Genomic DNA, 19,370 nt, shown 5'->3' on the forward strand with positions numbered 1-19,370 from the left:
TAAGCATTCAGTCAATGTATTTTAATTGCACATCAGAAATTGTACTGTATAAGTTTTACAACAATATATATTCACATTTCACTACTAAAATATAAGTCTCAAGATCTTTTTTGCTTGTGCTCACTTTGTGCATTATTACTATGTGGACTATAAATAGTCCTCAGCAGCATTCATGGTTTTAAAGTGATTGTTGCACTGTTTATTTCATGGAGGAGGATTCATCACATGCCACCCCATAACTTAGACAGCTCAAGATCACGTCATGTGGAAATATTTATTTTAAAATTCAAGCTCAATTATCTTCACATGTCACTTTCTAAAATGCACATATGACTGAGTTCACTCAACCACGTTCCTCTTGAATAACCTGTACACTGATTTTAAGACCGCCTCTAAACTGAAGCTTGTATCTCTACATGACAACATAAACATGAATGACAGTTTAGAAAATGTCAGTAATGAAGCCTGTCAGATCGAAACAAGAGCAAGAAAATGTACTGTTTGGCACTGCAGTGTTTCCCAGGATCACAGTTGACTCACTCACTACCAAATATTTCCTACAAACAAAAAGATAAAGTGATTGTGGCAAAGACCCACGTACATAAAATGTGTTTCTTTCAGATATCAACAACCCAGACTGTCTTTCACTTTCACTTACATCAACTTGGCAGCATGCATGGTATTTATAAAAACACCAGTTAGCTCAAAAATAGAAACTGCACATTCATTGTAGGGGGTCCATCTGTGAACTCTCAGAACTGTCTGTGTGTGTGCGTGTGTGTGTGATTGTGTGCTGGTAATGAGGGTGAGCGCTGTCATGCGGTTATCTCCCATCGTTCAGTCTGTGTCCTTCGTCCTAAGCAGGTAAATGCCGCTTCAAGACGTCCTTGGCGTTGCCTGGCAACGCCTCAGGAAAGTTAACATCAAACTCCACCACCAGGTCCCCTCTCTGCTCGGGGTTTTTGGGTAATGGCAGACCCTGTCCAGCAACAGTCTTTCTCATGCCAGGCTTGATGACATCCGTGATCTTCATGTTGCACGTCTTCCCATCTATCGTCGACACGGTAACCGAGCATCCGCACAACGACTGAGAGGACAGGAACATGGAAGTCAGAGTGAGAATCAGGAGAACAGCAACCCACACAAAATCTACTGTAAAAACCCAAACTAGTGCTGGGTAATATTAGAATGAACATGATATTAATAAAGATATGTTCTGATATAAATATACTGCATGATGTAGCAAATGTTCACAAATCATATAAAAAGTCAAACTGATTCAAAGCAGGTGACTACGATGCATGGCTTTACATTACATAAAGCCAAAGTCATGTCATGTGTGAAACAAAAAAGAAGCAACTAGTTTTGTTAGTTAACATCTTGCCTCTAATAACAACAGATATTCATCGAATAGCTGAAAATATACATGTCACACTAATAGGATTCAGTGTAAACACATTTACACACTTAATCTTAAAATGCAACACCTGTGAATTTTAATCCTGACATCCTACATTTGACATTTTGAAAATATCATATATCAGCCAATAATTATTTTTTTATGTAAGTATATACATTAAAAAAAATCATAAGAATCCCTGTTTTTAAAGACTTGTTAACAAGAAATGTATTGAGCATGTTCTCTGGTGAACAAACTTCAATAATTGCCTCAAACACATCCTTGGCATTTTCATACTGCAGTACTTACACATACATCAACACTACTCCGTATATCTGTGATAAACTAATATCAGCTCTAGTAGTTGGTGAGCAGGTTCCTCTAATTCAAAACTGGCCTTCTAAATATCTACAAATACCCTTTGGTGTTTTGAAGCTTGTGCTACTTGATGGACAGTTGACACTGAATTAGCTTTTATAAGAGATTTCTGATTGGAACTGATCTCAATCCACCTCAGAGTTTTGTGATATATTTATTTACAGATCTACACATGTACTATTAATATTTTGGACACTGGGCAAATCATGTAACTATTTAGACAAAATACTAGTCGGCCTAATTTAAGGTCCATTTGATAGCTTTTTCCAAAACTTTCTCCTGCTACAGAGCACAACAGCAGTCTTCAGTGGTGGATGGAGGTTTGCTCAGCTGTTGAGGAGATGGCTCAGTTGTCATCACATGATAACAGGTGGTCGTAATCTCTCTATTCAAAGATCTCTGGGCGTAAACTGCTGTGAGATGGTGTGGAAAGCTCTGGAAAAAGCTAGCGAGTGATCCCTGAGATAAGATTGTTTTATTAAACTACTGTTATTAAAGTCAAGAATGCAACTTTCATGCTGTTATGCATGCTATTTGATTATAGTCACAAATGTGTTTTAGCAGAGACGACCTTTTCCATTTAGTTTGCAATTCTAAATTACTTTAACTAAAAGAATGAACAATGTGAGTGGAAACATTTAATGTGATTGACAGGTGATTCAATTTCTCAGCGTGATTCATATCATGTGGAGCTGATCTGCGGCCGTTTGCATACATCGATCACATATTCAGAGATGAAGCAGCAAGATCTCAGAGTGTTGAAGAGAGTAGGAGGAACCATATAAGTGCATCTTGCAATGTGTGCATGTGGGCGTCCGCCACCTCTCTGCCCTCCCTGTGATAGAGCTCCTATTTCTCAATGTTGATGATCTAGATTACATAAGTGCACAGCCGAAGTGTGTGTGTAGTGCAGTACTATGCTCATTCAGGACGCCTGGACTTTCCATGGAAAACAATTTTTGAGGCAGACTACCTACAGCTTATTGATTGTGACCAGGTTTTTTGAGCATCTTTAAAGCATCACTCTAAAGTAAATATGAGGTTGTTCTGATTCTCCCCTGTGTGTGACTAATCCATCTATCAGACTCTATTAATACTACACTCAGTCATAAGTGGGTGCCAAAATAGAAAATGCCTCACCTGTCGTAAGCTCACACGCACGGGATACACAATGTTTGAGCCCTCCCGCCTAAAGTGGGGGTGGGGCTTGTCCTTGATGACGAAAACAATGTCAGCAGGTATGGTATTGGGTGACTCATCTCCCTCCCGCGGGAACGTGATCTTGGTTCCCTCTTTCCAGCCCCGCTTGATCTCGATAGTGAGAATCTTATCCTCATTGCGCATGGTCCTGCCATCTGGATTTAGCCTTTTACGGGAGATTTTCATCCTCTTGGTGCAGCCGTGGAAGACCTCCTCCAGGGTGACCCTCAGTTCATGGATGATGGCTGGGTCCTGCTTCCGGCGCTGTGGCCCTCCGGGGCCAATGTGCCCGTCCCGAGGGAATCCATTCAGGTTGAAGTTGGTGAAGGAGCCAAATGGGTCATTTCCATCCACCTCCATGTCATCGTCATCCCGACCATTTGCTTTACGCCCAAAGAACATCTCGAAGGGATTTGAACCCCCAAAGAAAGTGGCGAAGGTGGCATGTGGGTCCCCGTGGAAGGTGTAGGTGAAAGTGCTGCCTTGTCCATCAGCAGTGGGCCCACTTCCTCCCTTGAGACCTGATGGATGACAGAAATGATTCATCAGTTATCCTAACTTTGACACACAGCAGTGGGAGAGCTTTATACCACGAGTGCATACTTGTGCATAATGTATACTTTGACAGTCCAATTCACCGGATAAATACTGGACCCTTACTAAAGGGTAACTTCTTTGTTTTTAAACCCAGACCCTATTTGTCATGTTTTTATGTCTAAGTGACTAATGGGAACAGCAATTTTTTGAGATTGGTCCAATACTGAGTGAGAGGGCTGCTGCCAGCAGCTGCAAAACAGGCTGCAATCTAACCTCTTGGGGCATGTGCGCACCTTCAATTTACATCCACTTAAAGTGCTTGTTTTTGCCACTGACAGGCTCAGATTGTGTGTGACAGACATTATGGAAAGGATTCTTACAGAGATAGATCTTTGTTAAAGAGTAAGATTCTTTTTGTTTAACCAGAAACAGCCCCAAAATCACTAACCCAAAAACCACCAGACTCCATTTAAAAAAGGAGTAATTTTAGAGCATATAGAGCCAGCATGTCTTCACATCAGACTGGGTGGATTAAGGGTTTATTTCAACCAGGCCAGAGTTGATGATTGTTGGAACAGTGGAAAGATGAAACAAGACGGCTTTTGTGAGTTTTATTTTGATTCCTACAACTTTGAATGAAAAGTGTTTTTTATCATGTTAAAATTACTCTTTATTTAAATGGAGTCTGGTGGCGATTCCTAGGCTGCTTCTGGTTAAACTAAAAGGATCTTACTCTTTAACAAAATCCTTTGACTAATGTTGTCCGACAATTATAATAACAATCTGAACCAATCAGTGGCAAAAACAAGCACTTTTAGTGGATGTAAAGCAATGGTGTGCACATGCCCCAAGTGTTTACATTGCAGCCTGTCAAAAGTCTCTGGCATTAGCCCTTTTGCTCAATACTGGACCATTTTCAAAAACTATTATTCCCATATGTCAGTTAGATATAACATGGGAAAAGAGTGTCCAGGTTGAAAGAAAAAAGTTACCCTTTAAGTAGAACAAGTATCACCCATTAAGTGACCAATCCATTAAATACAGTTTATTAGAGCTGCAATTATTGGCTTATTAATTGACAGAACTATTTTTGTAATTGATCAATTGTTTGTTGAACATCAGATGGTTCCAGCTTCTCAAATGTGAGAATTTGCAGCATTTCCTTGTCTTAACAGTGCTGTGAACTGAGTTTTGGTTTTTGAGTGTTTTTGGACAAAACAAGACTTTTGAGGACATCACCGGACGGACATTTTTCTGATGTGTTATAGGCCAAATGATTTAACATTTTTTGAGAAAATAAACAGCAGAGTAATTGGTTTTGAAAGTATTCAGTTGCAGCCCTGCAGTTTATTTGTCGCTGTCGTGAGAAAATATAGTGATTTGTCTGAAATTCATTCAGTGACAACAGTCTGTTGCATCAAGTTTCCTTGCCTTGGGCTACATAAAAATGATCCCACTGAGTTCCACAAATTTTGTTATACAGATTTCAAATTTGATAAAGAAAGACAGGTATTGAACCAGTATATTGGTCAATACCCTGAGCTGAGGTATTGTAATTTGTATCAGGAGACTGTGTCCCATCTTAGTACAAAAGTGGATCAAATCATGGTGCATTTTACAGGACAGTTTGGAACTTAGATCTTTGTTAGACAAATTCTGAGACTATATTCACTCAACATCTTCTATTAACGATATATTTCAGAAGATAATTACTCAGGTAATGGGTTTGTCCAATAGTAATGTTAATGCAATTGCATTTTTTCACCAATAAGGCACATATAGATGCTCTGTTTGTTGCAATGCTTGAGTGAACCGTTAAAGGTCCGGTGTGTGGGATTTAGTGCCACCTAGTGGTAACGTTGCAGAACTACCATGTGTCAGGCATGTAGGAGAACTGAGGTGGCTGATAGGAAAACGCGATTGGCCCTGTCTAGAGCCACTGTTTGATTTGCCTATTCTGGGCTACTGTAACAACATGACACACAGAGAGGACCCACTCTGTATGTGGATATAAGGCTGTCTGAGTCACTGTTTTCGTTTAAGTCTCTCCAAAAGACATACTTCTTTCGGAAATCATAACCTGACTTTATCTGAACTGTCTGTCTATTTTATTGATAACTTATTGATGTTACCTTGTTACCTATCTTGATTTTAGTTTTGGCCTTCCTTATTTTGTCTTTTACGTTGTTGACATTTTATGTCATGTTATTTGTTTTATTGTCTTTGTGTTTAAAATGTGTTTAGTTTTATTGTGCAGCACTTTGCAACTGTGTTTTGAAAGGTGCTTTATGACTAAAGTGCATTATTATTAAAATTATATAAATGGCTCATTCTACAGAAACTAAATTCCAAATATTCTTATATTCAGGTAATTATGACCTAATCAATAAATAGTTATGAATATAATATACAGTTGTTGCCAACAGATGCCTCTGAACACTGGACCTTTAAATTTCCCAGTTCATATTTCATGTTGGGGTTTTATCAGGATACATGTGCATGCTTTACAACTTGTTTCATTTACAGTGGCTCTTTCTGAAGATCTGAAGCACCTTATCACATTAAATGGTGAAAAACAGTAAAAAGCTCAATATGCCACTTTTAATGTTTTTGTCTAGATGTAGAGATGGATCTTTCTCCCTTTGTCAGACATGCTTCCCACCCATAAGCATTTGTTCAGACCCTGTAGGTAGGACAGACTGTACATAAAAGATTTGACATGATAAATAAAGATTGCTGGTTCTTTTCTATTACAACACCCACGTGTTTAAGAAAATGAGCGGTGGAAATGGTGACAGGCCGTTATGACTCTTATAACAGGCTTATTACTGCAGATACAGTGTAATAGCTCATTCTAATAACAAAATGTATATGATCCGCTGAACAGCTGTTTTCTCAGTCTGTCGGATAGGCTACACTGTGTGACTTGAATTAAAGCCAGCTGTGTTTTACATCCAGCCATCCAGGCTTTATAACGGGCTTATAACGGTGCATTAAAGGTGAATTAAAAACCGTCACACGTGAGTTAAAAATAATAATCAATGCGATTAAAATGCAAATTACCTTCTTCTCCATACTGATCATAAACTTCTCTTTTCTTCGGATCACTGAGGACTTCATATGCCTCAGCGATTTCCTTAAATTTCTCCTCGGCGGCTGCAGACTTGTTTTTGTCCGGGTGCCATTTCAACGCTTGTTTTCTGTATGCTTTCTTAATATCCTCATCTGTAGCTCCTTTAGAGATACCCAACGTTTTATAGTAATCTTTGCCCATTTTTCACGTCTCCCAGATAATAAGGAATAAAAAAAGGAGGAGGATAACCCTGGGTGAGGAGCTGGCAGACTGGGCTGATGGTCGACGGATGATTGTCACAGCAGTGAAGCGGCCTCAGTCTGGACTAACGAACAATAAGTAGCCCCAGACAGATACACAGTGCAGGATGAAAACCATTTAGAGGCGGTTAGTCAACGCCGTGGACCTTCTGCTATTTATCCGTGACTGGATGACCCTCTTTAAATAGCCTCGGCTACCTCCTCCCCTGCATCCACAGCGCCAGCGTCAAGTTAGACACAAGGAATAATTCTGGTTCCGGTGAGCGCAGCCCCGGTGTGTGTGTGTGTGTGTGTGTGTGTGTGTTTTGATATTAATCAGAATGGACCACAAAATGATCATCATCAATGGCCGGACTAACCAACTTTAGGGTCCTGGGGCAAAAATGAGCTGCTGGCCCCCCTATTAACCCCCCTGTCTGCTATGTGGACAGGATTATAAAAATAAATACAAGTTAATCTAGTAATAGGCACCATGTAAGTGCAATATCAAATGAAAAATCTTAGGTCTTAATATAGATTTTTGACACAGGATCACTCTTCAACACAGGGCCTTGAGACCAGGGGAGGCCAAAGTGAAACCAGAACCTCAAAGTTCAGTTCCAGATGTAGGAAAACCTCAATTAAAATCTTGTTGACATTTGTAACAATTCTAATAATTAAAAATACAGCCTGTGGACAGAGTCTTTTAATTAATTAGTAGGTTGTAGGACTCATTCATGTGTTTAAATAAGGACGATAGCCTTTTGAAAAAGTATCTGATATCGTTGTCAATTGCTAGCTGGTAGAGAATATTTTAAGACTTGTAAGACTCATAGTTTATTCCAGTGACTTTATATAAAGATTGATGACGTGTCTCCACTTCCTCTTACTGCACAAAAATTAAGCCAAAATATCGCGAATACTGAGGCAACCATCGTGCACTTGTAATTTCATTTGGAGCCAGAGTCGGCGCAGTAGCGATCATCACAATATCAAGTTCCAGCCAACCTATTGCGAGCAGCACCATTGCTTGCCAGCACACAGATCTGCACACAACTGTCGATCATAACATCACAAACCTCCTTTTTATCAGGTCTACATCAAATGCTGCGTTCTAATGGCGCGTGTTTACCGTATTCACGAGAACAGTCCATGAACGCCACCCCTGTCGTGCTATTCATGACCTCATAAGCGGAATTATTCGGAGACATCCTAGTTCCCATCACAAGTTCATGTTCACAACTTCCCATGTTGTTCCATTTGAACACAGCAGAATAACTAGTTTTAACCAAACTTATCAGAAAAATGAACACTGAACATATCAGCGTGATAAGAACTGCCTAAAATGACAGAAACCATCTTTGGGAAAAATTTATTTGACGTTTACCTTGATCTTTATAGTTTGGCCCATGTCCCATCTGCTGACATGAGGGGTAGAGGTTTATGACCTATACTTCAGCCAACCACCAGGGAGTGATGGAGGAGCTGTCATGTCGTCTATCTTTATCATACAGCCAATGGTATATTCGTATAAATGATTCATACCTGAAGATAATAAATAGTTTGAGCTACCAGGGGGCATTTTATTTTGAAAGCTGGCTAATGCTGCGTGTCATTCACTGTACACATTCAGGTGAAAGATTTTATTGTGTTATAAACATGTTAGAACCTAAGGAACGACTATGGGAATACTGGAGAAATGCCAGGATGCTTACTCATTCATTCATTTTCCATAACCGCTTACCCTGTCGGATGCTTACTCATTTAAATATAATTATATTGTGTGTAGGCTACTGTATGATCACTATAGCTCACTTTTTAGTTTCACATACACAATAAATCACCATAAGAATAGGCCACTATTCATGTGAAGTCTGTTAATTGTACAGCATGTTACAAACTACAAATATTGACAAAGTGTACCCCTGCAACAAATGAACCTGTGAAATGTGCATGTGTATGTGTAAAATGTCCCAAAATCAATGTAGTGATTTAATGTAATACCTGTGAAATGTGCTGCACATGTGATTTCACATGTGAACAGGTGTTTTCACATGTTTTACCATTGTTTTGTTTTTATGTAGATCCTAATTAGCCACTGTAACAACAACACTGGCTATTTCTCCTGGAGTCCATATAAATATATTTACAATATTTAGTTGAAATGTCTGATACCTATGCAGATTTACATATGATAAACATGACAATTGTGATCAACTAATGATTTTTTATGGTATTTCTATTTATTTAAGGGGAGTTAATGGGAGGTAAACGGTGATAAGATGTACAGACAGTATATTTAGAGGTATGCAGACATTATTTTATTTATTTATTTATTTATTTATCTGGGCTTGGTTAGGATGGGGTTTGTATATTTAATATCTAAGACTGCTGTTTATTTATCTATATTAATGGTTGCAAATAAGTTTGGGATAGTTTTCTGTTTAAATGAAACATGAATACTGAGAGGGGGGACAGGATTATATAAGTTTACACTCTGTTGATGCTTTGTTTTTATTCATTCTTTCATATACGTATTTATATATTTCTTTCTGTTCTTTCCCATCTTTACAGATCCTGGGCCCATGTTGGATTAAATGTTTAGTTAGCCTACATCTGTTTGTTTATTTGTGAATATTTGGACTGTCATTGTAAATGAATGCAAAATGGAATAGGCAACTGTGCACAGCAAACCATTCACCAATAAAGGCAGAATATAGATATTATGCTGTTGATCCTGCTTCTTTTTAAATGTACACTGTTTTTAAATTAGAATTACAATCCCCTGTCTGTCTCTGAGCTGCCCCACATGTAGAGGAGGGGCACAGTGATGTCTAAAGAAGATGGTGATGATGTTGAGCTGTGCTCTCTTGCAGCCGCAGCGCCACCTGCTGCACCGCAGAGGAACTGAGCTTTTCTCTTTGAGCTGCTTTATAGAAAGCGCCCATGCAGCGCTGGCACTGAGCCCTGCCAATGAGTCAGCGTCACAGCAGAGCTGCAGGTCAATCGTTTCTGATGATGATTATCAATGCATTTACATCTCACTGAATGATGCAGGCTGCATGTTTTTCAGCATCTTAATTTCTAGTCTGGAGCTAATTTGTTGCTAAAGAAACCATGGATCAGTTTCGGGGTTTATTTGCTAAACTGGATGAAAATAAGGATGGGTTCATATCAGTGTCGGAGCTTCACAACGAAATGAAGAAATATGGGATCCTCTCAGCGGATGGAAAGGTCCAGGTAATATTCTTATTGTCTTTGTTTTGTATACTGTATGTGCCGGGCTCTAATTTCATTCATGCATTCACCACAAACCTGCTAACTGAAGAGGTTTTTGTCTTCTCCTAGAATATCATTGACTCTTATGACAAAGACAAAGATGGCCTGTTGGATTATAAAGAATTCCTCAGCTACATGATGGACAGAGAAAAGAAATGGAAAATTTACTTTCATGACCTTGACAAGAACAAGTGTGGTGAGTGGTCAGAGACTTACCTCCTAGAGAATGTTTTATTTATCAAGGAAATATAAGGAAGTGCTACAAAGTGCAATAGCTTTACTGAATAGGCCTACATACTGTAACACTATGTGATGATTTTTTAATATGGTTTATAATATAGTTACATTTCCTGTTTGATCTCCTTTAGTTAGCATGCTGTGTGTTTACTACTGTTGTAGAAGATGGGTACTCCCACCTGTACATATTCTTCATAGACTCTACCATAAATATGAATTCTTTCACAATAAACTGTATTTTCAAGGTCAGACAGGAAAGACTATTTGTTTATGGTACACAGTAGACAATAGGACACTAAACAGCACTGCAGGCTGTGACCCTTGCACTCAGTTTACACTATCACTTCTCAGAAATATGATAACTACAAGAGCAGTACCAGTTCCTGTTTGTAATCATGTGCATTTCTTCTCTGATCAGGAGTGATTGACCAGGACGACATCATATGTTTGTTTAAGGAGTTAGGAGTGGTCATATCAAAGCCGAATGCAAAAAAAATAATTCAAATGTAAGATTTGTTTTTTTTGCCCACTACCTCATGGATTCATTGTTGTATTTGAAGAAGTATTTCGTTCATGTGTAATATAAACTCTTTACAGTTGTAGTACTGGGTTCAACTGAGTTTAGAATACACTGAAGCACATATTCACACTCACACTGCCCTTATATCACTGTACAATAAAGTGCACTAATGATATAGTGGCTTGATAAGTTATCACAGATTACTTTATAATGGTTATACATCTATTCATGCTCCCTGATCAGTAGTATACACCACAATACAAGTAAAACAAGTTTGAATAACCAGAGGTGTGGATATAAATTATGACTTGGAAATTTGATGACTTGCAACTTGACTTGGACTTACATGCCAGGGACTTGTAACTTCACTTGGACTTGACCCTTTTGACTTGAAAATCTTTGATACCTTCCCCCAATCCCAAAAATGTAAAAGTATGTTATTTAAAAAGTGTGTGCCACGGATCAATTCTTTTCCCCTTAATTTCCCCTATCAATAAATGTAAACAGTATTTATTCCCAGCCAACACTTAATACAACACTTAGTTCTCCAGAATCACATTGTTTGAACCACTCCAAAGGCACCCAATTAAGTTGCAGGAGACGACCATAGAGACCTAACGTTACGTTTCTGAGCGCTGGTTGGAAAACATCATACCAAGGCTAATGTTACCAAAGATAATTTTGTTCATGTACAAAAACTAAATGGTGGTCGATAAAACACAAATTGCAGAATGCAAAATATGTGGGTTGAAATTACAGACAAAGATGCAACAACTTCCAATAAACTTAATGTAACAAATAAATAAAAATGTACAAAAATCATTCATGAATTTTGTACATTTAATATATTATTACTCTGTTATAGCTCTGTTAATAGCATTACATTTGCTGAAAAGCGCATTATGACCTGTTTAAAGTTTAAGACTTGGGACTTGACTTGGGACTTAGCTGCCTTGACCTGCGACTTGACTTGGGACTTGACTTGGTACTTGTCAGTCTTAATGTGAGACTTTGCTCTGGACTTCTTAGTCTTGACTCAGGACTAGACTTGGGTCTTGGCTTAGGACTTGTCAGCCTTGACTTGGGAATTGACTAAGGACTTGACAGTCTTGACTTGGGTCTTGATTTAGGACTTACCTGTCTTGACTTGAGACTTGCCTATCCTGACTTGGGAGTTCACTTAGGATTTGCCAGTCTTGACTTGGGATTTGACCTGGGACTCCTCAGTCTTGTCTTGGGACTTACCTGTCTTGACTTGGGACTCGTCAGTCTTGACTCTGGACTTGACTTTGGATTTGCCTGTCTTGACTCAGGACTTGCCTTGGGACTTGCCTGTCTTGACCTTGGACTTCTCAGTCTTGACTTAGGACTTGACTTGATACATTTCGATCTTGACTTGGGACTTGCCTGTCTTGACTTGGGACTTCTCTGTCTTGACTTGGGACTTGCCTATCTTTACTTTGGACTTGACTTAGGACTAGTGAAGACTAGTAAAAAGACTTGAGACTTGTGACTTGTAAAGCAATGAGTTGGTCCCACCTCTGTAAATGAGCCATCTACACTGCAGTTAAGAATAGATGGATGGTTTATTGCCCTGAGGCGTTCTTCAGTTTAGACTCACTAACAGGCAAACCTGTGTCTTTCTATATCCTCATGGCCCATTACTGATTAATACTGACATTATCAACAAACTCTCAAACCCTTTATTAATATGCCTTTTTGTAAAGTGATATCAGGATGATGTTTTAGAGGTACTTTGATGACAAAAGCTGATCTTTAAGATTCTTTCATTAAAGTACATGATCAAACAAACCAACACATATTTATCCACCAGGATGGATAAGGACAGTTCCATGACAGTAGACTGGGGTGAATTCCTGCACCATGTCATCCTCAACCCTGTGGACAACATCGGAGAGCTGGTGTCGTCATGGAAACACAATCTGGTAAGATCTTCTGGCAGCGTCACAGCCGTGTTTCTTTTGATGATGGTGTGCAGAAAACAATGACACATCCACTTAAGCATGAGCAATAACAGAATGATTAAAGGATGATGAATGCAATTGCTCATTTCGTCCTTCTGTAGGTTTTCGATGTGGGTGAGAGCCGAGCAATGCCCATTGAGTTCCCCGAGGAGGCGTCAGGTTTTGGTGCGTGGAGGACGTTTGTTCTGGCAGCAGGACTGGCAGATGCTGTATCCCGAACTGTGACAGCTCCAATCGACCGCCTTAAGACCCAGCTCCAGGTCAGCTCCACTCTCAGGTGCTGCTTTGTTACTGAGATGCATGGGTGGATGTATTCGGCTTTTCATGAGCTGACACATTTATGAATGTGTGTACCCAAAAAGGTGTTACTTGCAACACTGGAACAGTAAATCAGACTAATCTGATATGCAGAAACAACACCTAAGATAACACCTCCTAGCATGCATGACACTGACCCAACTGTTGTAATAGTTGACAACTTTAATTTTCTTCTTGTAAACATCACTTTGGGTATGAATACATGAAATCCATGGAAGCACAATGAGCTTTGGGATACAGACCATCTCACTTCAACTTCCTGTGAGATAGCGGAAGTAGCAGTAAGCTAGTTAGTCCCAGAGACTGTCTGGGGTTAGTCCCAGTGGCTACTCTTGGTGGCTAACTGCTAACGCTGGTTCTTTTCGAAAGTAATTTGCCTTCAGTTTAGCAAATACTGACTGATGATGAATGATGATTCTTTTTTTTTTTTAACAAATATTTAACTAATATTAACTTAGCATTTTCTAAAATGTCTTTGCGGAGCTCTGGTACCTGTTGCACTGTCTGTGTCTGTAACAACTAACAACCAGTCTGACTTCATTCTCAACCTACATTAGAAAATTTCTCGTTCTAAAATAAACTCACCAACAAACCTTGAAGTATGTATTTATTCATTACGCCTGAGAATGTGTTACTGATTTACCGTACTTCCTTTATATCATAGAAAAATTGAATGCCAAAAGTTATTTATTTTACTGCTAATTTATATTACTATTACTGAAGTCTGATGCTAAATTCAGCATCACGTTTCGCTCAGAGCTACAGTTAATCCTGAATTATGTTAAATGTTTGCCGAATGTGTTAGTATCTCTTAATAAGACATCAGAAATCATCTTTAGGGGGCGTCGGTGGCTTAGTGGTAGAGCAGGCGCCCCATGTACAAGGCTGTTGCCGCAGCGGCCCGGGTTCGACTCCAGCCTGTGGCCCTTTGCTGCATGTCACTCCCTCTCACACTTGTCTGTCCTATCAAATAAAGTTAAAAATGCCCCAAAAAATATCTTTAAAAAAAAAAAAAAATCATCTTTAGAAGGAGCAGCTCAGCTCAGCTAAGCTAGCTCAGGCCATGTTAAAGTTAGCAATATTTTAACGGAGCAAGGCAAGCTAATTGCTAGCTTGCTCAGTTGAATGGAAAAAAAACACAAAGCTTTGAGATGGCTGTCAGAGATGGCAGAGGTATGATCACATAATCCCGTTTGAGCTATAACAGGTGGTGTGTTCCACGTTTTATTTCCCAGTTGTGCTGGGAAAGAAGAATAGTGTACTGAAACAAACTTTTACCATTGGAAATTGCCGGTTTTGGTTCAGTGTCTGAAGTTGCATCCATAATTCATGCAAGGTGTCATGGGGGCTTGGAATAAGGCGGATACTTGTTTGGCTTGGTAATATATATGACTGAGAAAATGTGAGAACAGTGCAAACCACAATAAAATATTAACAGATTAGACGTTAAATGCTCCTTCAGAGACATTAACCCCACCATAGACCCATTCTTCTCTTTTTAGGGGGCAAGGGATCTTTAGGGGAGGTAGCAGGTCAACAGTGCCACATTGAAGTGGTCTACATCATGTGAAAGCAGAGGACCTTATGCTGTTGAAAGCTCCGAATACATGTAATTGGTCCTTTGAGCTCATAATATTGTGTTACATATACTGCTCCTAAAGGTCGACAATGAGCTTCCGTGGTTGAATGTCTTTGGAGGAGCATTAAACATCTGATCTGATGTTCTTTCATATGGTTTTCCATGCCAGACAAACACAGCTCAAACTGCAAAGACTGAAAACTTGCGTCTTGATCCATGTCATAAAGTGCTGAACCTGTATTACTGTGCGGTGTCAGTCATTAAAGATAACCTGTTATCAGCTAGCCTACCTTGTTTTACATAATTTGCCTTTTGCTGATACTGGAAGAGCATTCAGTTCACAGTTTATTGCATAGAGCCAAACATTTACATGTATGATTTACATGTATGAGAAAGAGACCGGTCAAAGGGTTCATAAGTTTCATCACATGTTTTATGTGCTGTTGTCTCGCAGCTGCTGGCATTCAGTGTTTCTCAATGTTGTATTTTATACACTTAATGCATCATAAGTATCGCTGAGAACGAGCTCAGTCTATGAAACATATGTTTCTCTGTAGATGACACAAGAGATTGACAGCAGCATCTCACAATTATTAGTCTCTGTTTTGTTTTATACTGTTGCTCTAAAAAAAGTGACACCTTGTTATTGTGTTATCAACAAATACTTTTCAGGAAGCATCATCACCTTGTTGCACATTTATTGTATCTGTCTATGAAGGTGATTCATGTGAAACTCTTCCCTGTGTGTTCTGTAGGTTCATGGATCCAAGGCCTTCTCCCAAGGCTTACAGGAGATGAGAGCAGGTGGTCTGCGGTCAATGTGGCAAGGCAACGCTGTCAACGTGCTGAAGGGAACACCGCAGTCAACGCTACAGTGTCTTATCTACGCCCAGGTGAGGCAAACAGCAGCAGGTCGACTCTGTGGTGTGAATTATTCATGCATAAGTTTCCTGTTTCTAACTGATAAGCACACTCAGAACTTCTCTACTTTGTCCAGATGAAGGTGTACACCCAAAACAGAACCCAGGAGACTCTGACGGTGCAGCAGCGTTTCGGCCTGGGTTGTGTGTCTGGTGCTGTCGCTCATGCTGCCTTCTACCCTTTAGAGGTATTAGAGATCAGTGGCAGGTCTGAGTGCTTTAACATTTCTGTCCTGTCCTATGTTTTGACATAACAGGTGAACATTATAGATGATTACAGATTTGAAATGTCATATGTCAGTGTTAGTTTAATCATGACTCCTTGGTTTAATTATTGCAAATAATTGAAAATATTGTGGCGATAATTGTGTAGCATCTAACAGTTAAAAAATATAATGCACTTGGGTGCTTTAGGCAATCATCAGTTTTGGGGTACATGTACTTTACTAGTACTAGTTAGTATTTAAATTTTATGCTTCCTTATACTTCTACACCACTACATTTTGGAGACAATTATTGTACTTTTTACGTCACTACATTTACTGGACAGCTTTAGTGATGAGTTAATTTGCAGATTATGAATCCAAAATATATATCAGCCAATAAATCATGATATGCTATTATAGATTATGATGAGATGACAAATGAGCTTCACCTTAACCAGCTGCAACAAAAAGATTGTAATTTTAAACATTATTCTGAAACATAATTTTGCTTAATGAGTACTTTTACTTTTGGTACTTTAAGTATATTTTATACAAGGGCCTAAGTTGAGTTTCAACACTGGGGGTCCTCTCCCAATTTTGAGCATCAAACATCCACATGTGAGGGGGACCAGTCCCCTGAGTCCACCCTGAAATCTATACCTATATTTTTGATGCTAATACTTCTGTACTTTTACTTAAGTAAATTTTAAATACAGGTCTTTTACTTGCAACAGAGGATTTTTTTACACCGTAGTATTACTACTTTTACTTATGTAAAAGATCTGAGTACTTCTTCCACCACTATTGGGTGACAATAATGTGCACAAAGAGATGGGAAAAAATCTGCACACTGCTATCTTGTAGATTTATTCATGGGCACAAACATTTAATGTATAATAAGTAAAGAATTGGTAAAAATGTTAACTTTCACTTAATTCGAGAGGTGAATCAAGAGGTGAATATAGGATTTACATTCCCTTTTGCTGATGTCACATACTTCATGTACTCTCATCACAGGATACTGAAATTTTTAGTTGCCTTTGTGATACCCACTCCTTTTTAAGTGCCATGAAGCAGTTTCCCCAAATAATGACTGCTGTTTAACTGAGAGTCAATCAACACATCAATAGCTCTGGTCCTTACAAGCAAAATGGGCCATCATGCTCACTTTTAACCCCTCCTTGTCTGTTATTATTGTGGTAACACAGTTATGGTAATGCAAGTATCATGTTAGCATCAGTGTTTGGGTGTGTCCCATTTTCCATAATGAGGAAGGAGGGTGTAAAAAGTCTTCAGAAGTCTGATAAAATGCAATTAGCGACATTTTTTTAGGCAAGCCTAAATTCTACATATATATACAGATGTAGAATTCAAAAATCTTGAACAAATTATTCACATCAAATACATCTTTAGTTTCACACGGTCCTGGTTAAAATAAAAAAGTGATAAATTTTTTTAATAGAAAATGTTAAGAATGAAACTCCTCATCTGTAAAAAAGTATTTCCTAGTATGGAACCCCTAAAATCCCAAAAGATAATTATGTTTGTGCATCAATGGAGTTATTTTTCAGTAACCTTCATTTGCATTTCTCCTTTACAGGTGCTGAAGGTGAGGCTGAATCTGCAACAAGCTGGCACCTACCAAGGTGTTGTGACATGTGCCCGATCTATTTATACACACGAGTCTTTATCCTCCTTTTACAGAGGATTCAAGCCGAGCATCCTCTGTATGATTCCCTACGCAGGTGTGGAGTGTGCAGTTCATCAGGTAAGACAGAACAGCACTCAGAAATCAAACATGTTCATCTCACAGATTTTAGATATCCCTAACTATTTGCTTCATATTTGCAGTCAATCATGAACTGGGCGAAGAGTGATCCAGCCTACAACAGTGACTCCAAACTGTTTTTCTTCAGTTTTGTGGCCTTTGCTTCTGGACAAATGACCAGTTACCCACTGGCAGTGATCCGCACTCAGCAGCAAGCACAAGGTAGACACTATGTTCTGTGACACATTTTGAGATTATTTAAAACTATTTGAGATGTTTTACTCATCGCCATTTTCATTTTTTTTCAGCTTTCAGTTCAGATTCACGTTCAGCTTCAGGTGTGTTAGAAGGACTCAGAGGGATTTATGAAAGACGTGGGATTAGAGGATATTATAATGGAATGGGAGCCAGTTTCGTCAGGGCTATTCCATGTGCTCTGATAAACTACACTTTAACTAGGAAATTTGAAAATCTGGTTTCCTGAGCCGAGTCTTGAGATGTATCAGAGAAGAGGTTGCTTTCTTGGGAACTCAAAGAAAAGAAAAACTGTGAATTAATGTTGACTGAGTGTCTGGAAAAGGCACTGGAATTCTGGAAAAACTGGGAAAATGTCTGATGACATGCATTATCGTGTGATTTAACCTATAATACCTCTGTAGCTTTTTTAAAAGCTTGAGTTAAGTGAACAGTTTTCCAGTGACCAAAAATATGAGACATGCTGAAGTTTTTAATTCCATGCACCTCACTGATGCATGATTTACTTTAAATTCACAATGTGACAAATATATTAATTGCCCACTTGATACTGGGCTGTGTAAATGAGGATGTGTTGAAGTGTGAGCTGAACATTAAAATGTTATTTCATTACAGGGTCTTGTTCTTATTTTCTATTCATTATCAGTGTTATAAATGTATGTGTTTCTTTGTAATGAGTTTGAACTGAGTGTGTCTACAGGTGTGCCAAACATCAAACATTTTCTTTTTACAAATAAAGGCAGACACTAGATTTTAAAGTGTTATGATAACTGGTAATCACTTATCTATGTGCACAGTTTATAGAAGGGCAGCTAAGTTTTGGAAAAAACATAACATTGTGTGACTATGTGAAATTTATTTTAAAATTTGTAATATCAAGTATCAGAATGAACATAACAAAGCTGTAACATACAGACTAAGTCAACTCAGTTTTATTTATATAGTGCCAAATCATAACAAAACAAACACTTTTCATTTGGGGTAGATCAAGCACCTTTGTTTATTATAATTTAAGCATAACAATTCACAACTGCAGTCATAGATGCAATACATTACTAACTACTTTTTATTACAGAATTTGCTACAAAAGGGTATCAACCTCCGATAAATACAAGAAATTCTATATAAAGGTGGGAAGGTAAATAAGCATATCTACTAGAGTGGTGTACTTAAATACAGTTTAGAGGTACATATAGGTTACTTAACTAGAGGTCAGGAGGGAAATGTACTTTACTCTTTTTATTTGACTGCATAAAGGTTTTCATGCAATGCACAGCCCAGACTGTAACAATCTACAATATTCAAAGATCTGTATTGTTATTATAATCCAGTAATATAGCCTGTCTGACAGGAACAATTCTGCCTGCATTTGCTTATATGTACAATATAACTAAGTACACTTTTCAAGTACTGTACTTCAGCACAATTTTGAGGTACTTGAACTTTACTTGAGTATTTCCATTTGTTATATTTCTAG

At 38.5% G+C, this 19,370-nt stretch overlaps 2 protein-coding genes across 3 annotated transcripts; one reads left to right on the plus strand and one right to left on the minus strand.

The window, feature by feature from the left end:
- Positions 1-6: 6 nt before the first annotated feature.
- On the minus strand, positions 7-7,080 carry dnajb4 (DnaJ heat shock protein family (Hsp40) member B4). Its single transcript, XM_050075042.1, has 3 exons — positions 6,578-7,080; positions 2,918-3,498; positions 7-1,087 (listed from the first exon to the last, which is right to left on the minus strand). Exons 1-3 carry the CDS (start codon positions 6,786-6,788, stop codon positions 857-859), a joined length of 1,023 nt encoding a protein of 340 aa, XP_049930999.1. The 5' UTR covers positions 6,789-7,080; the 3' UTR covers positions 7-856.
- A 2,719-nt stretch (positions 7,081-9,799) lies between these two features.
- slc25a24l (solute carrier family 25 member 24, like) lies at positions 9,800-18,469 on the plus strand. 2 transcript variants are annotated; one of them, XM_050032902.1, is made up of 11 exons: positions 9,800-10,066; positions 10,175-10,301; positions 10,761-10,848; positions 12,697-12,808; positions 12,949-13,107; positions 15,500-15,637; positions 15,742-15,852; positions 17,471-17,516; positions 17,616-17,638; positions 17,722-17,860; positions 17,947-18,469. In XM_050032902.1, the coding sequence occupies exons 1-11, from the start codon at positions 9,944-9,946 to the stop codon at positions 18,120-18,122; spliced, it is 1,242 nt and encodes a 413-aa protein (XP_049888859.1). In that variant the 5' UTR covers positions 9,800-9,943; the 3' UTR covers positions 18,123-18,469. The 2 variants fall into 2 exon arrangements, with proteins under 2 accessions (XP_049888859.1, XP_049888858.1); XM_050032901.1 differs by having other exon boundaries at positions 17,471-17,638.
- Positions 18,470-19,370: the final 901 nt, after the last annotated feature.

The sequence above is a fragment of the Epinephelus moara genome, chromosome 21, assembly GCF_006386435.1.
Source record: "Epinephelus moara isolate mb chromosome 21, YSFRI_EMoa_1.0, whole genome shotgun sequence".
Lineage (NCBI taxonomy): Eukaryota > Metazoa > Chordata > Actinopteri > Perciformes > Serranidae > Epinephelus > Epinephelus moara.